General features: G+C 37.1%; 1 protein-coding gene across 12 annotated transcripts in view; it reads right to left on the bottom strand.

The window, feature by feature from the left end:
- The window catches only part of NAV3 (neuron navigator 3), a 558,174-nt gene that overhangs the window by 28,320 nt on the left and 510,045 nt on the right, over window positions 1-19,809 (bottom strand). For all 12 annotated transcript variants that reach the window (XM_064509436.1, XM_026100313.2, XM_026100316.2 and 9 more), the window contains 4 exons: window positions 18,598-18,650; window positions 13,753-13,776; window positions 11,382-11,459; window positions 1,369-1,452 (listed from right to left, as the gene is read on the bottom strand). In XM_064509436.1, the coding sequence (XP_064365506.1) occupies window positions 1,369-1,452; window positions 11,382-11,459; window positions 13,753-13,776; window positions 18,598-18,650 (239 nt within the window). The remainder of the gene's footprint in view (window positions 1-1,368; window positions 1,453-11,381; window positions 11,460-13,752; window positions 13,777-18,597; window positions 18,651-19,809) is intronic.

Here is a 19,809-nt window from a genome sequence, read left to right as displayed (position 1 = left end):
AGTAGAATGTGTATTTTCTCTGCAAAGTTATTAAACTCAACCAATGTATCCTTTTGCATTTATTCTATATAAAATATTGTGCTATTTCAAGGAGAAGAAAACATTCTATTGATAAAGACTAACCTAAAAGGGGGCTTAAATTGAATATTCATTATAAAGTTAAGAATTCGCCCCCCAAATTTTATTGCCAAAAGACAAAGAAATAGTTTAAATCACACCCTTTAGCATGTCTTGCTACTGCTTATTGGGCAAATCCTAACCTGAATTCCTGTATTTTTTTAAAAAATGTAAATGCTAAGCAATAAGTCAAATACTAAAAAATGTTTAATATTAACTGTCCTATAACTTAAAGGGAAATTACTCTGCTTCAGTGCAGCAAGTTCTATATTGGAATGCACAGCCAATTTTAATTAAAAAATAGCTTTTATTACAGCTGCATTAAACCTGTTCTTCCAGCCCTTATTGATATAATGAGGATTAAGGGAATTTAATCTCAACAGTAGAGAAAAGAAGAGAAGGAAAAAGACATGTTCCAAATCTTTTGGGAGACAAGCTTGCTTATGAGATGATTTGTTTCAATGTCACTGCTTAATCTCTTCTCGAAGGAGAACATTCTGAGGGGAAATCATACTTTGTAAAATAGTCAAATGTTTTAGTTTTAATAAAATTCCATTGTGGTGGTTCGGTTAAGATGAAAAAAGGAAAGCAATACAATTATTTCCTACCCAGTTCACAATGAATCTTACTGTATTTCCTTTGATGGTGCTTGACCAGACTGTGAAATGTTATTTTGATAGACAAGTGCACGACTTGCACCCTCTTAGTCCTGAGCTTGGTACAAAGCCTCATATTAAATTCACTAGCTGTCAGGTTTAGATTTTTTTCCAAACAGCCAAAACAGCATAGTGAAAAACAAAGTTGTTTTCTAGTGAATAGGATCGCCAACCTGCATTAACACTCTGAATGGAGTCATTTTTCTGTCCTTAAAGTTCTTCCCTTCCCATAATTTTATTATTCTGACAATGCTGTCAGGCTCAGATGAAGTACTCCAGTAGGTTATGACGAGTCTTTGTTATTAGATCTTTCAATATGGATTAAACCTAGAGCCACATATGTTTTAATTAAAAACTGGAAACGAAAGATTTTTATCTTCAAACTATTCTATGATATTGTCTGGGTAAACCTCACGCTGCACAGTTTTATTCTCCCGGAGCCTCATGAAGATTTGATCAGAATGGCTATTAAAGAAAGATCTGTCTGTCTTATTGTCACAGCTGTCCCTGTTCCCTTTCAGTGTTTTCTAAACAAAACTCTAATAAAATCTGATGACTATTTTCCACATTAGAGCATCTGCTTTGGTAAACGCACCTTTTGTTCAGCTGTCATTGTTAGACTTTGCAATCGGCCGGTCATATTTCCTAAGCTCTTTTCAAAAGCTGCCACTAGATGAGCCTATGAAAGAAACAGAAGAAAACATTTGTTGGGACAATGGGTCTTGAATGTACTTTAAAACTTTCAAGAATATGAGGAATGTTTCATACATTTTGTCTAGACAAACAATATTGGGACTTCGTTAAATCCAGCACTCCCATTCTGGGCTTTCTCCCAGACCTATTTTAGTATTTTTTCCTCCAAGCTCATCATCTCCAACTCTTTTGTATTAGCTTTAAACTCAGAATGAACTAACTTGGGTATGTGAAGCAGCCAAGTTAGCACAGGGGTCCCAAGGCTTTAGCCTGCAAGGAGATTAGCTTAGGTATCTCTGCCTGGAAATGAATTATAGATTTAATGTCTAGCGCTCTGACTTTAGTGATGTATTGGCCAAAAAAAGTCAGCTTCCAAATAGAAGTCCAGGAACAATTATTTTCAATTACTGAACACTTCAGAAGAGGAATTCAAGTACTTTATCTTAAGGGGAAAGTTTTAGGCTCCCAAATAAAACACTCCAGAGGAATCTATTAAATCAAACAAAAGAATCACGATTACTTTTATAAAATGTCATTGCTTGGTCTATTTCTCAAATATTGTTTTATATATATTAATATATTGATTTATTATACATATTTGTATGTATATATAAAAACATTTATACATGTAATTCTACATGTATATATAAAAGATGACCTTGAAAACTGTAACTCCTACTTTTCAATGAGAAAAGCAGTAAAACTGAAACTGATTCAAAAATGCCCTCTTATAGAGAGCTTCACTCTATTTTCTAACAACATTCAACATACACTCTATGCAAGCAAAACATATACAAAGGTTACGTCCAACTCTTCACTCGTTCTAATTTACACCAAGATTTGCAGGTAGAGAAGGGGAGGGGTTCAGAAAGAAATCAAAAAGCTAAGCAGGGTTGTACGGCCAAGGGAAAATGAGAATTTAACGTTTATAAAGAGCCACAAAAGCCCAAATGTCCTGTCACAAAACCAAATAGTAAAAGCAGAAGGAAATATTTATTTTCACCCTTCAATTTCAAGAGTGATAATAGACAAAGTTCTCAAACATAGATCCTACAACACACTTGGAAATGTAATTCACAGAGACCATATTTATATGCACAAATGGATTAACTGAGCTCTCTCCCTGAGAAAATTTATTTCTTTTTAGTATACCAATATACACACACAGTGCCTGTCAAATTTTTCAGGCACAAATTTGCATGCTTGTGCAAGCATAGCTAAAACTGTTCAAATGTGTCTGATTGTACCAGTCAGAAGAATAATCAGAAAAAGACACAGCCGAAATAGTTTTCTGTTATGCACTTAGGAGAAAGAAAAGAGTTTTTTGCCACCTTGTCTGTATTTTATTCCTCAGATGTAAAAAGGAATATCAGATATATAACAGTGGTCCACTTCTATGCCTCCACTTCAGAACTGTTATGTTAACAGGTGGCTTTTATGTTGTGTAAACCATTTCCCATTGCTATAAAGATTTCAGTATCTTGTAAACTCCTTCTTATGAAAGTGAATGATATTATTAGTGAATAATTTATTTAATTTTGTACAGATATAGTGGTCAAACCGTCTGCTTTATGCGTATGCATGAGGATCTAGATTACACTTCATGCTTTACTGATAATTCTTTCAGTAATGGATATGTACCCCAAGGACTAACTTTTGATAAACATGAGCCTAGATACATATGCAATTTCTTAAGGATTAATTAGTAATTGTATATATTCTTGGCTTAACATAAATAGCTTAGGCTACATTCTTGGTGTTATAATTTTTAATAAAATGAACTTGGCATATGTGTGGAATACAGATCTAACACTTACCAATCAATATAAAATTACTCATGTCAGTTTGGAAACTGCCCTTTAGCAACAACAGTTTTTAAACTTACTTTTTACTTAGGTAATTAGCAGCATATTATAAGCATCCAGACTACCTATGGTGTTTGAATTCTGATGGTGATGGCAAGATACCCAGAGCACCACCAGAACCAGGGCAGATGCGCTATCACCGAGCTATAGGCAAATGTCCCTTTATCACATGTGTTTAACAGGAAGCTAATGGAGCTCTCTATTCACTGCTTCATAAAAAAATCTATGGCTAGCCTGATGGCCCATGTGTCTGCCTTGCCAGGAGAGTAAAAATGGCCATTGAAGGCTTGAAGAGAGGAATCATTTGCTTAATTATGCATTGCTTTTATCATTTTTTCACAATTATAAAGTGGTAACTACAGTTCTTTGTTACATAACTGTATATAGGTACAAAGTATTTTCCCATTCCTTAGCTACAACTTCAGCATATGTTATAAATGAAAAAAAGCAAAAGGAAATTACATGAAAAATAATCAAAAAGCATCATTACAAACGATATCAGGGTCAAGATAGCCATGTCACAATTATGGATTCTTACTAAAATTAAGCCAGTGATAGAATATATTATCTTAGCCATAAACATAATGGGATCAAGATGATGATGGATTTCTCCTAATTCATCTGAGATAAAGACTATAAAGTTTTTATTTGCTAATATTAAAGAGTCATAATCCAAAGGCCCACCAGCTGACTACTATTCAAGAAAACACTTTCAATTGCATTGTTCGTTATCGTAAATGTTGATTACAACAGAATACTGTTCTAGGAAATACAGAGTGTTAACCTTTAAAGTGAAAAACTATGCCACTGTTTCCCAAGGTAAAAAACACTTATTTATTCATCAGTCAAGGGAACTATTAATTGTTGAATTCCCAGACAGATTTGTCCCAACAGAAATACTATGCTAGAAAATAATAAAAGTTAGCTTGAAAAGGCTAAACTTACTTAAAATTATATGTGTGCATACATATATGTATAATACCTATTCCTATATAAGATCGAACTTTGTATTTAAACAAGTAAATTTGAAATAATTAGAAAATGTCAAACAATTGAAATAGATGAAAGAAGCAACTGTGACTTTAAAAAAAGGTCATTAGAATTTTTAAATTCTAATTGGATATGTCTTTTACATTTATGAATTAGTAATTGATTTTGACTGAATTGGCAAATATTTCTTCGTATCATAGACTGAGGATTTTTTACTTTATTCAAAAAGAGCCATCCTTTCATTCTAGAAATAATATTAAGGAATTTTTTTTGACGTATTACAGCCATTCTCTCAGACCTCAGAAATCCCTGTGTTAGATATGGCAGTTGCATTTATGGCATACATCATTTGAATACCATACAAAACAGTCTGAATATTGAGGGTGCTTCAGATGACACCTATTCTAACATAAAAATACATTTTCATAATTGAGTGCAGCATTTGCACTTGGAGATACACTGCAGCCAGAGTTAAATAAGGGTATTATTTTAAGTACAGCTACAGCAAAACAAATGCATTTTTAACATCATTTACATGTTAGATATATAGACAATATACAGTTGTTAATTTGCAGATCCATAATATACGGATTAATTTTGCCTTCTATTGACACCTGAAATTCCCATTGGAAACAGCCAAGGACACTCAGGGAGTGACTTCAGTGCTAAGTCAGATGATCAGATTTAATTTAAAACATTTCCTCCATAATAAAAAATCCCAACCAGCAAACCCCAAATACCTCAACTTTTAGATTTACAGCCCATCCTGAACATGATGTTTGCGTATCCAAAGACTATACACGGGGTGACACGCTTTGCGAGCTGAACTGCTGTGTTCAGCTTGACGAAATAAAGGCAAATAAGGAAATTTCCTCCCACCTGACGTGGCTGAGTGAAAGGAGGTGTGAGAGGCCAGCAGGGAGCTGGCTGACCGCAAGCAGCGACTGTACATCTGTAGGCCTCCTCTGTTCGCCGCCTGCTATTATCTCGGTGTTTGGCTGCAGGATAGTGGTTCAGAGCTGGCCAAGCCAGAGTATCAGCCAAAGAGCCCCCTCCGCTTTCCAGCGGCATCCTGGGGCTCCTACGGCTTGCAAGGCTTCACCCTTCAGCTTTGTACGCCGCAAGGCACTGATCAAAGCCACGGCGAACAAGCAGGGCTCATGCTGCTGGAAGGAATTTGAGCCCTTGTCAGTCACGCGGGAAGTCTGCTGGTTGGACGCTTGCTGAACTGAAAACGGCCCTTTCTTAATTAGGGGGGAGATTTGCCCCTCAGCAACACGCGAACAGGCAGCAGGGGAAAAGCCAGCATCTCACAAAAACCATAAATGAGGCACTCAAGCAGCAGCCGGACCCCGCACGGATTTAATCATGTGCAGGCAAAACACCGTGGGGTTAATCACATGAAATAAACTGCTGAAATCAAGCGCAGACCTTGAGTGCAGTTAACAAAACCTGCGTAATAAATGAAAGCAAGTAAGAGACATCTCAACAGGAGCTTCCAAAACACCTGAGAAATGCTCTGACTTGCAACTGACAGGTTTTGAAATAAAATAATACATCAAGCAAAGGCCTGACCAAACAGGTCATATTTCAGCCTGACAGGCTTGTAATGACACACGTAGTTCAGAAGTGTCACCAACCATTTTTTGTGGCTTAGCAAGTACAGAAGAGACGCAAATAGTGTGGGAATGAGATGGATTGTACTCTTTTTTTTCATTTCCATACAGCATTTTTACTCAGTTCTATCAAGGAAATGGTAACAACAAATTTAAGTCTGAGATAAACTGTGAGGGAACAGGACTTCTTGCTCTTAAAGGTAAGTTTCCTTCTCGAGACCACAGCGAGGAAAAAAGGGCTGCCTATTTTCAGACACTGGAAGTATGGAAATTCAGGGAAGGTTGGGACTGAGGCTAAGAAGATGGTTGTATTTATAGCAAAGGCATCAGAAATGCCTGAATAATTTTCTAGTCAATAAAAGGTACCACAGATGATATACTGAATCTGCCAGAGATGGATATACCTGCGGAAAGGTAGGCAAAGCGATCAAGCAGTTTTCTGCGGAAGAGTTCCTGCCCATTCAGACTGCAGCCTACTGGAGCGCAAGTGTGACTCAAAATGAGGGTCACGGTAGTTTTATTTCTTTAGCGACTAAAACGTGCTGTTTGATTTCTTCGTTATGGATCAGTTCCAGCTTTTGAGATTAGGACTATTTCTCCTTTACATGCCAGGGACTGGTGAAGGATGTGTCTCAGATTAGGAGATAAATGATATGCACGTAAAAACACGTATTTACTTTATAGATAAGACTGCTAAGACAGTACAAGCTAATGAAAATTAAAAGCCTGGGTTTGTCATAAGTTTGTCATATTAAATGAGATACTTGTTAAGTACTATCATGATCTTTATGAAAAGCATACAACTGCTTGCTTTTAAGTAGCAATTCTGTAATCAGACTAAGTTTCATAGACCATACCACAAAAGATTATAAATACACTCTATTCTCAAGGTGAATTTTACTCTTGATGTTTAATTGACGCTTCATGGAATTTATTCATATAAAGCGCTCAAAGGATTGACAGAATTAGTACTACCACATTGTCATTAAAGAGTCTCTTTTGACCCTTTGGACTTATGTGGAAGTTTTTTCTTTTATGCTTTACATCTTCCGTACCAGAAATAGCAGAGAAAGAACTCAGAACCAGACTTAATGTGCTCAATGATTTTCAGTTTTTGGTTTTGTAAAGTATCTCATGACAGCATCCTGAAAGTATTAACTTATAAAGTAATATCTAGTATTCATTTAAGATTGTTTTCATCATGAAGGTATCTATATCCCTTGTTCATGCCTAGAGAATTTGAAAACCACTAAGTTTCATGCTCCTGACAAGTTTAATTTTAAGGGAAATTCCACATGTTGGGGATTTGGAAAAAAGAGAGATTTTTCTGGCATCATTTAAAAACCCAAGCGCTAATAGGATCAGCTTTAGGGTTGCTTATAGGTTTACAGTTTAAGGACTGTCTCCATGGAGATGGATTAGAAAGTAGCTGACACAGTCAAAAGAACATGATTAAATTAACATTTATGTAATATATGACAGGTATGCATGTATATATATGCACACGAGCACATGTGAGTTTACAAATACGGTACTTATGAATGGCTAAACACGGTGTACACATGTATTTTTTTTAAACTGCCATGTTGAAAATATTACCCTTTGAACTACACCACTGTCATTCTCCACTGCACCCACAGTAATCCACATACTGGGGATCTGGTTCCAGCCCTAGATGGGACCAGATCCCCCACCAATACAAGATGAGGTAAACATATCAAACCTGACTTAGGTCTCACCCATACAGCAGAACTAGTTTGAGCGAAAACCAAAATTAAACTATCCATTTTTGGCTTGACTAATTCCCTTTGAAACATGGACCAAATTCAGGGTCAGACTCAATTTAATTGTAACTTGGACTAGATTTTGAAAACTTGGCCACAATAGTTAATTTTATTAGAAGCCAGTCTGCGCGGAGCTCACCATGCACAAAGGAATACTGGCCGGAGATACAGGCAGTGACTTCTAACTTAAACTGGGGAGAAATCAGACACAACTGACCAAACAGCAGCCTCACTGGTTCAGTTGTGTAAGAGAACACCCTGCCATCCTTTTATTTTATTGCTACTTGTTACTGGATTAAAGATTACAGCGTTGCTGGGGGGACTGGAAAAGGATGGAGACTAAACAGAGCCACATTTCAACTCTCCCTTTCAACACATCAGCAGGAACAAATATGCTGGTGTTTCCTGTTCAGAACAAGGGGAAGAAGGGAATTGCAAACTGTCTTTCTGCCTCCTCGGTAAAATGAGGCATGGTACCGAGAGTCCCCGTTACCACTGACAGCGCGGCTCCCAAACTAGCTCTACTACAGGCATCTGAACACAGGCCTACCACAGGCAAACATCTTAGTTTTACTGATAGGGCACCAGTGCTTGTAGGAATCAAGCTCATACTTGTTAATACTAGTTTAATGCTACCTGGTGTTGCATTGGCATTAACAGGGCACTCATTAATGCAGAAATCTCTGCAACCGTGCTATGCTAAAGGCTCAGATCACAGCCTGCTTCCACCTGTTCTCCATGGCAAGACAGAGCTGCTGCACCACCAGGTTTTGCAGAAGGAAAAGTGCCATGTAAGGAACAGCAGACTTGTTAGCAAATATGACTACCCGAGACATGCTGGCTTAGCTTTTCTGATGTTCATTTCAGTTTGTCGCTCTCAGGATAGGAAAGTAAAGAATCGCCCAAGTAAAAATCTACCCATCATAGATGAAGACTACAATGTTTTATTTCTAAAATATGCAAGAGAAGGAATTCCATACCCAGGAAACAGACACCGGCTGTAATTTCCCAAATAAATAGCCCAACTTAGAATTTAGTTTTTGAATTTACAAAAACGCAGGATTCCAGTATTGCCTGCTTCATTAGTTGATTCTCAGAACTCAAAACAGACTTGAGGGCAAACCTATACCAATGTAGAAAGACAGACACTCGTGAGTGCAAGAGCTAAGAGTAGCTTTTCCACATTTTCACATGTGGCAGACCTAAGAGATAAAGCAGCTTTCACACTGCTAGGGATTATTTTCCCAGCAGGAACACAGTATTATTTCACAGAATGAAATTTCCTTAATGAGTTAATGAATTTCTTTAATGAATTTCCTTGAAATAATGGCAGTAGCTATAGATCTAAATACTCAGTATGTCCACGTTTGAAGAAAGGCACTCTAAAAGTTGTCCAAGACAACAGGAAACTGCTCTCTCAAAAAAAGAGCACAAAATGATACTCTCTTGCAACTACATGTCAGCTTTCCTTGGGAATGGTAACTCTAGTTATATCCTGAATTGCATTGAAAAACCTCACTACAGATTGTTCAGTAACTATCTGGCAACTCCATCTGAAACCATAGCAACCAGACAGGACTTTAGCTCACATTCTCTATATTGCGTTATTTTCTGATAACGTGTTCAGTAACTCCTATCACTACTTTTTGACAAGTGGAAGGAACAGCAGGGAGCTCTCTGTGAAATAGCCCAGTTTCCATTAGTTCTGTATCAGCACAGTTATTGCAGCATATGAATTCCATACACAGTTGTATATTGTTCGTCCCATCTACCTGCATTTTGGAGGGCTTATCTTTGCAGAATGGAACTATAATGAATCCTATCAAAAACTTCGATTCATGCCCCTTCTTTGGTTGTGTTTCCCTGTGTTTAGTTTGGGGCTTTTTTTTAAACTGATTCTGAGGAAAGAGTGGACCTGAACGGGACAGAGCTGTTGCCATGTCCAAAGTATCTAATTAGCCCTTGCTCTCTCACTGATAGGATCAATATGGTTGTGGTTTGTCCTCTGCCACTATTCCTAAGCTTCTTGCTTTGCTGTGAAGTGTTAACCTTGCAATGGAGGAAGACAGTTCCTAAGGCATGCTTAGGAACTTATTGCTTATACGACCCACTGACAACTCTGAAGAATAAACACAAAGTATTAAACTGAGATTTAAAGGAAAGACAGTTTAATTTAAAGTTCAAACATAAACTGACATTCAAGCCAGGTTCTGATTTTTCTGCTGCTGTAATTGTTCAACAACCAAGTTGTCAGGTATGGTACCAACTGCAGTTTATCTTGCTGTAATCATAGCCAAGTACAGTTTATCAAAGCTACAGGTCACAGATTCATGTAACACCATAACCCCCAAAATACTACTAGCACCTCTTTAATAGTTTAATCAGGTTTAATTAGCAGGTTGTAATGTGCTTTATAAAGTAGGTAAGAATTATTATTCTATTTTACTTTAGGCTGGCAATTAGGTTTCTAAACAATCAGTGACGTTTTTTCAGTCTATTTTGCCAAGATGGAGTTTGACAGATTCATGAAAACAATTAAACCATATAGTTGCCTGCAATTTCTAGTCCTCCATTCCTACTCTACAGGAAATGGAGGCACAGACGAATCTACCGCTATCTAGAGGGAGTTTATGGATAAGCTATGTATACTTTTCTACATTCGGCTGTGTTCACATGGTCATACCTGCCAGCGGTAATCTCACCTCAGTGAAAGTCAAATCAATTCATTTTGCAGACATTGAAGGAACGACAAATTCATATTGAAAAATATTTTTTAAGTTTTTTAGCTAAAATTTGATACAGTGTTTATTAGAATTATTTAAATTCTATCTTTTTTTGCTCAGTACACTGCAGAAAACCTGTAGAAAACTGCATCAGCTTTATGAAGCTGATGTGACTGGCTTTTTTAGTGCTTATACCATTCAATACATCAGCAAAAAATTACTCTTCAGTCTCAAAAAATGCAGTAGCACGTGGGCTGTGACAGTTCAATATCCACCGCAGTGATAGAATTTTCACAATGACTCAAGATCAGATCGTTTGGATGACATGTAATGGAAAAGTCTTTCACCATTACTGTGTGTCAGTTTGTTACGTATCTCTGTTCTGTAAAGTACATCCGTCTACATAATACCTGTTTTATATATCTATATTGTTATATGTATATATACATATCATATACATACACACACGCACATGTACATGTATGTGTGTGTACACATATACATACACACATATATACCTAATAGCTAAATAAAATAGTTTGGTGGCTTCACGCCACTCAGCTTGAGTCTGCCGCTCTTACCTCTGATGAATCAAATGAAAATTAATACTACATTAAATACTACACTTAAAATTCCTCTTAGGAAACAGGTGTAACATAACAAAAAATCATTATAACCACTACCCTTTTCAGAACTCTCAAGTCATTTCCACTGAAGACATTTCCACTGTGTTTGATTACAAAATTTCTTCTGCTTGAAGCTGAGGCAAAGTAAATCTTTAGTTAAATGACTCATTTTAAAAACATCAAAATAAATAAATAATACGAGTCTCCCAAAGCAGATGTTGGTACCTGGATTGAATAAGAGCTATGAGCAGATCTGGAAACGCATTCTGTGTTTGTTGTACTGTTTATCAACATATAGCAAAAATACCTACATTTGCTGAAAGCTGGGATGTGAGGGTAGCAACTTTTTCCTGTGATGCAACCAGCTCTCTCCGTAGTTTCTGAATTTGCTAGATATGAAAACAAACAGATTCCAGTCAGTATTTCAGCTCTTTCCTTTTATTGTTTTTTTTTATTATTTTCTTAAAGGACCCCTAATATGTTTATAAAATCTGAATTTCACAAGTTTTAAAACTTGTTCAACTATTCAAACTATCAAAACTATTCAAAACTACAAATTACTAGAAGGTGGCACTTCCACTGTACCAACTGTTTTCTTGCACTTAAGCAGCGTATACACTAGGACCCCACTTAATGTAGCACATACAGGCAAATGTTTAATCACTTTGTATGTACAAGGCCCTGTTTGCACATGCAAATGTCATGTTCTTTTATCAAGTTCTTTAAGCTCCAAACAGATCCTTAGCCTAATCAATGATAAGAGCCTTCGGTGGTAAAAGACATTGGATGAGGTTCATCTTGCCTAGCTATAGACGTGATGCAGCCAACATATGTTAAATGTCTACATTAGAATGAGACAAAGTGCCAAAAAGTATTCCCCCACTGCCTGGCATGAAGGAGATCTCAGTGACAAGCTCAGACACAGATGTCTACTTTGTGGATGTCTAAAGTTAGATGAGGTACAGGAATGTGGCTACTTCCCACATGCCATGCAATTCAACCATGCAGCCTGTTTAAACCATATATAGCTTTAAAAAACTTGCTGGCCAACTTAAAAAAAATGTAGCTTAAATGTGCTTGTTGATACAAAAATAAACTTACTTCAAGAGTCTCCTCCTGTATCCTTTTATGAAAAAAAGGATCCTTAAGCAAAGTTCAGCTAGAATAGATATCTAGCATGAAACTCATGAATCATTTTAAGCCCACTCAACCCTACTTTAAATATGATATGGAACCCCATTCTTGCATTGGACCTTAGTACAGCATAGAGTTTCAGTTTGAACCCCTTTCATATTCAGACATAAAAGGAATTCTTCCACGCTAGGGAAGTAAAATGGCTAAAACCCGCCTAGGAAAAGGAGTACATAACATTCACACACTGACACTTGCATTAGTAAAGACCACTGCAATACTTTAATCTTATGATTCCCATGAAAATCAACTGGGAAAATTGCACATGCTTTAAAAACGAGGGGTACTTGTGCATCTGTGATACAGAGGTACCCACATCATTTACACTAGCTCAAAGCAAAGCACACAGATTACTGAGCTGTTCTCCATCCCAGATTGTCACTTTCCTTTTTCCAAGATGTCTCTTTGGTTTTCAATAACAATCATTTGATCTTCCTACTTAAACTATATTTTCATCACATTCCTACAGCTATACAAAGGCAGTTCTCGTGAAGTGCTGTTCAACATCTGCGAGAGCATTCACAGAGCTCACCTTCTATACATTGAGAAAATATCATGCAGAAACAGACCAAAAAGAAAGCTTGTTTCACCTCAGTACACAGGGAAATAAAAAGAGGAATTGCCACTTACATTATTGAGCTACAAGACGCTTTTTAGTTCCTTTGCTTTAACTTTCAGAGAAAAGAACTTAGAAAAGTTCAGGTAAAAGTTATATTGAAATATACTGTGATAAGTAAGGAAGGAAGAATATGTTTATTTGTCTGTTCATCTTCCTCCAAATGTTAAAAAATCACTATCCTTTTTTGGTCAACTTACTGTTTGATTACAATAGTAAAAAGTAGGAACACAATAAACACAGGAGTCTGGAGGCACGTAGCTCTGTGAAGTGGAAGGGCACCCCTCGGTGCTGCATTTTATTGCTGCTACTCCCTGGTGCCCTTTTAATACAACCAGTCCTTCATTTTAAGAAAGGCTGTAATTGTATCCAGCTGCTGACCCAGTCTTGTCACCCATTCGTACATACTGTGAGGACAGAGAAGCTGTTTTCCATGTCAGAATTGATTTGTATCTGAAATCAATCTGCATTTCTCTGAAATTCATCAAAGCAGTCAGTTTCAGAAATTTAATACAATGCAAAATATAAGTGATAGAAGTTCAAAGTGAACATTTTCAGTATTTCTTCTCTTTAAAAGCAGCACATTACTGACTTGCAGAGACCCTCAGATCCAATAAAGAGAACGGTATTAAATCTGAAATCAGACATATCACAACTCCTCCACTCAGAAGTCCGACTTTCATTGATCGTTCACACCTTTTCAGAACCTTAGCCAGAAAGCATTCTTCAGCATGAAAGCCAAGAAAACATCTTCTAGTGCAGCTACAGCAGTCTTTTCCCTAGCAACTCAGAATTTTAGCCATGCTTGATAACCAATAAACTTTCAAATAATATCATACAAGTACGTTAGTATAACAACACAGAAAAGCTTTTACCTCTGAATGTGCCTTTTCTTCTGCCTGAAAGAAAGAAAAAAAATGATTTAGAAACAATGTGCAGCATAATTACATTAATAGAAAATGAAAGCCAGCTACATTTAAGTGAAAAGAATAGCTTCACGGATTCATTACATTCAAGGAAGGTATGCTGTAGAAACAATAAATGGAATTCTTTTCAACTCACTTGGAAAAGCTCCAATGGCAAATGCAAAGAGTTTGCCAGCACACTGACTGCTGGGCTGGGAGGGCTTGCACTTAAAAGTAATTTCTTCCATATACAGTACTGACCAAAATATTAAGATGGCCTATCAAGGTATGTTAAAATTTTAGTTCAAAATTGTTAATAATATCTAATAACTTCAGGTATTTTCCATATTGTTACGTGTTGTGTCATATAATGATGTTAAGCTTCTTATTTACTCAGCAGACTTTTTCAACAAGCCAAGAAACTAAATTACTACAAAGAAAACCTATGAAACTCTGCTAAGACAAAAGTTGTTAAATTTGTAAGCAAGTAAGTAACTTAGCAAGTCTAACTTAGGAGGCATTTGTCAGATTGAGAAATCTTCAGTGGGATTCCAAAGGAAAGAAAACACATGGCATGAGGAGAGGAATCCCTTCAGATCAAACAGGAATCCGTTAGTGTATTGGAAATCAATCTACTCAGTGATCTGAGGTGGCCCAAGATCAGAGAAGTGGTCTAACATTGACCTACTTGAAAGAGAAATAATCAGGAAAAGGAAAATGTGGGTAGAAGAATTAGCTGTAGATATCACGAGAAAGGCTGGGAAAACCCAAGATAAGAGTTCCTCAGAAAACTCCCAAATAGATATCTGGCAGTACTGGTGTTATTCAAAAAGAATATAACTGATTCTTGGAGGGCATTTTAAGCACAACTTCGGTGTTGTTCTAATGTTAATAATTGATGATAGATATGTTTTCTTTCTTTACCTGTGTAGGGGGGGTGAAAACATTTAGCAAATGCCTCTTTCAATAAATGTTAATCTGCTAATAGTTACTAAAAACACTGAGATGGTATGATATTTCTCTGTGCAACACTTGGAATTGCTCTTAGCTGAAATTACTGCAACATCTGATGCATCACCACATGGGAAGGATTTTGAATCATGATTTATTGGTCAGCACTGATGTGACACACACAAATACTAACTTGCTGATCAATGTGCACAGAAGGGCATCTGCTTACAGCAGGAAATTGAAAATCTATTCTCACTATTGTTACTTTGAATGTAGTGCATGAACAATCATAGAGGATCAAGAAGGACCAGGTCCTCTTATGAATTCTACTGGGCCAAGAAAAGCCAAAGAAGCAAAAATTCAGGGTTGGTGACCTTGTACTGAAACTGCCGTGTGGGGACCTTCATCCTCAGACTGCTGGCCCCACTGATGAAGGAAGTGCTGCATGTTACTAGCAGGTGACTCCCTCACTGCAGAGAAGTGTTGTCTCTGCCCCACAGTTCAGAGGCAGCTTCCACGAGCCACCTTTTGTGGACAGTGGAAGAGGTAAACGAAGACAAAGAACAGGATTCTGGGTGTATTATCAACTTAAAAATATATAATCTGCAAACCAAATATAACTGAATAGTTTTCAGTTAAGAGTTCCTGCTGGCACTATAATAATCCAGCAGCATTCAGTCTTTGGCTCACAGCATCAAAAGGCTCTAAAAGGAAATACTTATTTTTTTTTCTCTCTCTTTCTATTTCATCATATCCATGCATCCCATCCTCACATTTTTTTTCTTTCTTTGAAGACTTAAAATATTAACATACAAATCATGTCTCCTTTGAGCTTGGCTTAGCACAGCTAATAAAGACTAGGGAGTCTAAATGTAACTAATGCTGAAGAGCCAGTGAGAGAAATGCAGCAATTAACTAAGAATGTGCAAATTGCAGTATGTCTCACCTACTGAGTAGGAGGAGATTAAAACTGGAGACAGCCTATCGTAATTCACTCTACCACACATCTTTTTCAACTCCTTGGAGAGCTAAATGTATTTACTGTCAAAACTGTATCAATTTAATAATACACTGATACAGTTTTGACAGTAAATACATTTAGACTATCCTACAGTCTACTAACATCCACTTACATTGCATACTTTGCGAAACAAAATGTTTGGCTCTGTACATGCATGTCTCCACAAGCTAGATTTCTATGCTATCCAGATAAATTCTGGAAACCCAAGTGCAAACCAGAAAGAAAGCCAATACATAGAGAAAACACTGGTGAATGCAGAAGTTGTGTCTCATTGGAGTTACTCATTGCAATAGCAGCAAATCATAAAATATCTCTTCTGAATCTCATATTCTAATTCTCAAAGAAATAGTCTTCAGAGAATAACTTCAAGCCTTTTAGCTATGCTCTGGTAATTATATGTAAAGATCATGACCTTTATTCAGCGTGTTCTCTGAGTCTCTCCAGAGAGCACTGATTAGGCTGCGGAAAAACATTAGCACCAAGGCTTAAGGCAGTGCTTGAGAAGTCTGATAAATACTCTTGGTTGAGACATGTATGGAAAGGCAGCTGCTTTTGAATTGTTGCACAGTGATTTTGGCCTGCATAAGTAAGGAAAACACCTAGCTCTTGTATTTCTCCTTGAATCTACTAAGAGCTGAAAGTGAGTAATGTGCACCATAACCCCGTGAAGCTACCGCTTTCCGGAGGGAATAGGGCCCTGCATCCCATGCCTGAACGATGAAACGCTGTTCTGTACTTTCAGCTGATTTGATACTGATTGCCAACCTTTCATGTTTCTGCTCCACTTCTGCATCATCTCCTGATTAATTGCTGAAAAGTTGCTTCAATTTTTTTCACAGGATCAGCGGGACCAAGCAGGAGAAATACTAATACAGAATTATCCCTCAAGGTCAACCCTACCAATTTTATCATGCTAATTCTTTTCTTGCCCTTTACAAATTTTTCTGTAACTTCATTACCCTGTCTACATAATCCATAATTTAAGGACTGTGGCTTAGCTGCCACGTGAATTTCCTAGTTTCAGAAGTTTCAAAAGCTATTGCACTGCCTTGCAGTATGACCTTGGATAAATAGTTAAAAGTTTATTTTCCAGGAAAAACACTGTTTTCTAATACTGTGCCATTCAGCTAATACTTCTGCATATATACATATATGCAGTGAATACTCTGTAAACTTGAATGATAGCAGGTTATATAAATGTGAAGCATTAGTAAATCCTTGCTACAATAAACTTCAGGACAAAGATATTCCAGAAATACCAAGTGATCGAGTGCTGAAAGTATCTGGTGTCAGTCTATAATTTTATTTTTACCATCTCTCAGTTTCATAACATTCTTCTAAAATTTGACTTCAGAATTGCATAATAATTTTGGAAACTCCCCACGCGAACTGAACATAATGTCTCATAGAAAGGGAAACAGTAGCAAGGATTTTTCCACAAGCGAAGCGTAAGTGAGAAGCTTTGCTTTGAATGCTAGTCATACCTCACGCTGAAGCCAGTCTGCAGGTATATTCTACCCCCCAAAATAATTCAAGGCTGGTCTGTAAGGGGAGATTTCTGGACTGGAATTGCTCACAACTTGCTGCTAGGGGCTAGACAAACCTAATGCGTGAGTACCTGATGTTTTAGACATGCCACTGTGTAGACATTTTTAATGATAAAACAGAGCTAGGAGATGCACCATTGGGGCAGATGCTGTATCACTCTGTCCATGGATACAACCTACTTCCCAAGCTAACATGAGCTCAGTACTGAGCTAGGGCTCCCAGCCATACGAGCGGTACCATTGCAGCAGATTGCATGGGCTGGCCGATCCCGGGCAACGGGCTGCCAAGACAGAGCACGCACTAGTGCTGACCCTGGGTAGAGGCTTCCATGCCATTCCGGGAGGCCAGGTGATACTATTCAATACCTGAAAATAGGGATTGAAGACAGACTGCTCATAACTGTATAGTGTGAAAACAGAAAGGTGGGTTGCTCTTCCATGAAAATGGGCCCCTTGGTACCAGCTGTAACTGCAGTTAGCTAATAGGTTGCAAAAGAATTGTTGTGTTTTAGGAAGGGAATGTCCAAACATGGTTAACTCCTTCCATGTGGATCATTTCTAGTTAGAATAACTGAAGCCACAAAGTATGCAGCAGAGAGCAAAATGATAGCAAAACAATAAAATACAGAGGGAAAAAAAAATAACTTTTGCTTGGGACAGGAGAATACAATTAGTAATTAGTTAATTCTAAATTAAGCTAGTTGAGATTATTTGATTTTAGACACTCTTATTCCAAGAGAAGAGAAGACACTCTTGGAAGAAGAGTGTCTAAATTCATGTCATTTCTTTTCTAAATGTTGTTGTTTTCAACAAAGATTGAAAAAAAATGAAAATTTTGATTAAAAAAAATTGAAAATTTTATCTCTCTTACCCTGAAACAACTTTGTGTTTTTAAAGAAGAGCATTTCAAATGATGACAAGACAAAAACACTTTATAAATGGTGCAATTACAGAACTAGTTCAAAACGATCAAAAGCACTCAAAATTATCAACCACAATAGCATGAAGCCATTTACAGCATGAGGATTCCCTTGAAATTAGACTCCTAGACTATTACCTTCTTTTTAACTTTCAAAATATACATAATTTGATTTTAGCAGTTCTAAGTTAATCACTTAAAAAGATGCAAATGATGTTTTTTAAAATAGCATAACAATAATACCAAAGTTGAAAATAAATGTTCCTGTTTTACTGCAGTACAATTTTAATCCTTCTAAACCTCAAACTACTTTACTTTATGTAAAATAAACAAGAACAGAGGCAAGCAAAACTTTTTTCTAAAATGTCAATACTCACCGTAGAGTAGAGAGAAGATGTGCTGGAGACAAGTGATAATGAGGACCCATGTACTTTAAAAGGAAGAGAAATAATATGAAATATTGATGAAAGAGCATAAAACCTCCCCCACATAGCTCAATAACAGAACATCGCTTCTTAAAATGAGAACTCATCTTCCACAACGAGCAGTTATTATGAATTACCAGTATAAAAAAAACTATTGTTATTTCTCCTTGCACTTGAAAAAATTGCTGTATACAGAAAAAAAATGCTTTCCTGTGTACTAGGTATGAGAGTGAGCCAGTGAGATTCAGTATTATTATCCGCCAGCAAACCAAGCGTCTCTTTTGTTGTTTTGGCAACAAATCACCTAATAATCACGCTCTTCAGAGAAACTAGAAACTGAGTTGTTTATATACCTGTCCAAAGCTGAGCAAACTGATTTTAAAAAGAGACTATGCTTTGCAGAACAGTTTCGATTCCCTGGGGTAAGCTCCCAGGCTTTGCTCAGCTGGTTTCCTCCCGCAGCACAACACAGAATAGCGCGTGCTGGCATCTGCAGTCCGTGTGAAGGTGCTACTGAGAGATGTACTATTCCCACTAATCATCACTAGAGTCAGCCTGAAAAGCACTGAGTACGGACTGCAGGACCGTACAGATTCTCAAAAGGTGGTTCCTGGTCTCTATGGAAATGGCAAGTGAAGACCAAACTGAGACAAAATTGCCCCTTCTGCTTATGCTGATTCTCCTGAACTTAAAAGAAGATGGTTTACTTCATTGCTTCATTTCATTTGTGCTTCAAAAGAAATTTGTGAACATTTATAATCTCCCAATGCTTGCTAAATACACTATTTTGCTTTAATAACTATCTGGTGAGCATCAGTATGCCAGGCTGACAAGACAAGAATACATGGACTAGACAAACAGAATTTAAATCTGATTTTATAACTGGGTAATTATTTACAAAGATTTGGTATACTGACAATTGAAATCCTGTTGCTTTCAACATACCCATTTCTTTCAGTCTTTGCTTAGAAACTGTCAGCTAAACTCCCCATTCCACTGTTGCACTCAGCATCTCCACCATTACCTGACTTTCTCTTCTTCCACTTTTCTCTCACTATAAGCTTCTTCAGAGTTCCTATCTTAAATAAAATACATTTAGCCTTCCAACAGCATCATATCATGTTAATGTCTGATGGCCATAATTTGCTGAAAACTGTTTACTAT

This window comes from Dromaius novaehollandiae, chromosome 1 (assembly GCF_036370855.1).
Source record: "Dromaius novaehollandiae isolate bDroNov1 chromosome 1, bDroNov1.hap1, whole genome shotgun sequence".
NCBI classification, from domain to species: domain Eukaryota; kingdom Metazoa; phylum Chordata; class Aves; order Casuariiformes; family Dromaiidae; genus Dromaius; species Dromaius novaehollandiae.
The sequence above is the reverse complement of the archived record's forward strand: the minus strand, read 5'-3'. Positions and strand labels throughout refer to the sequence as shown.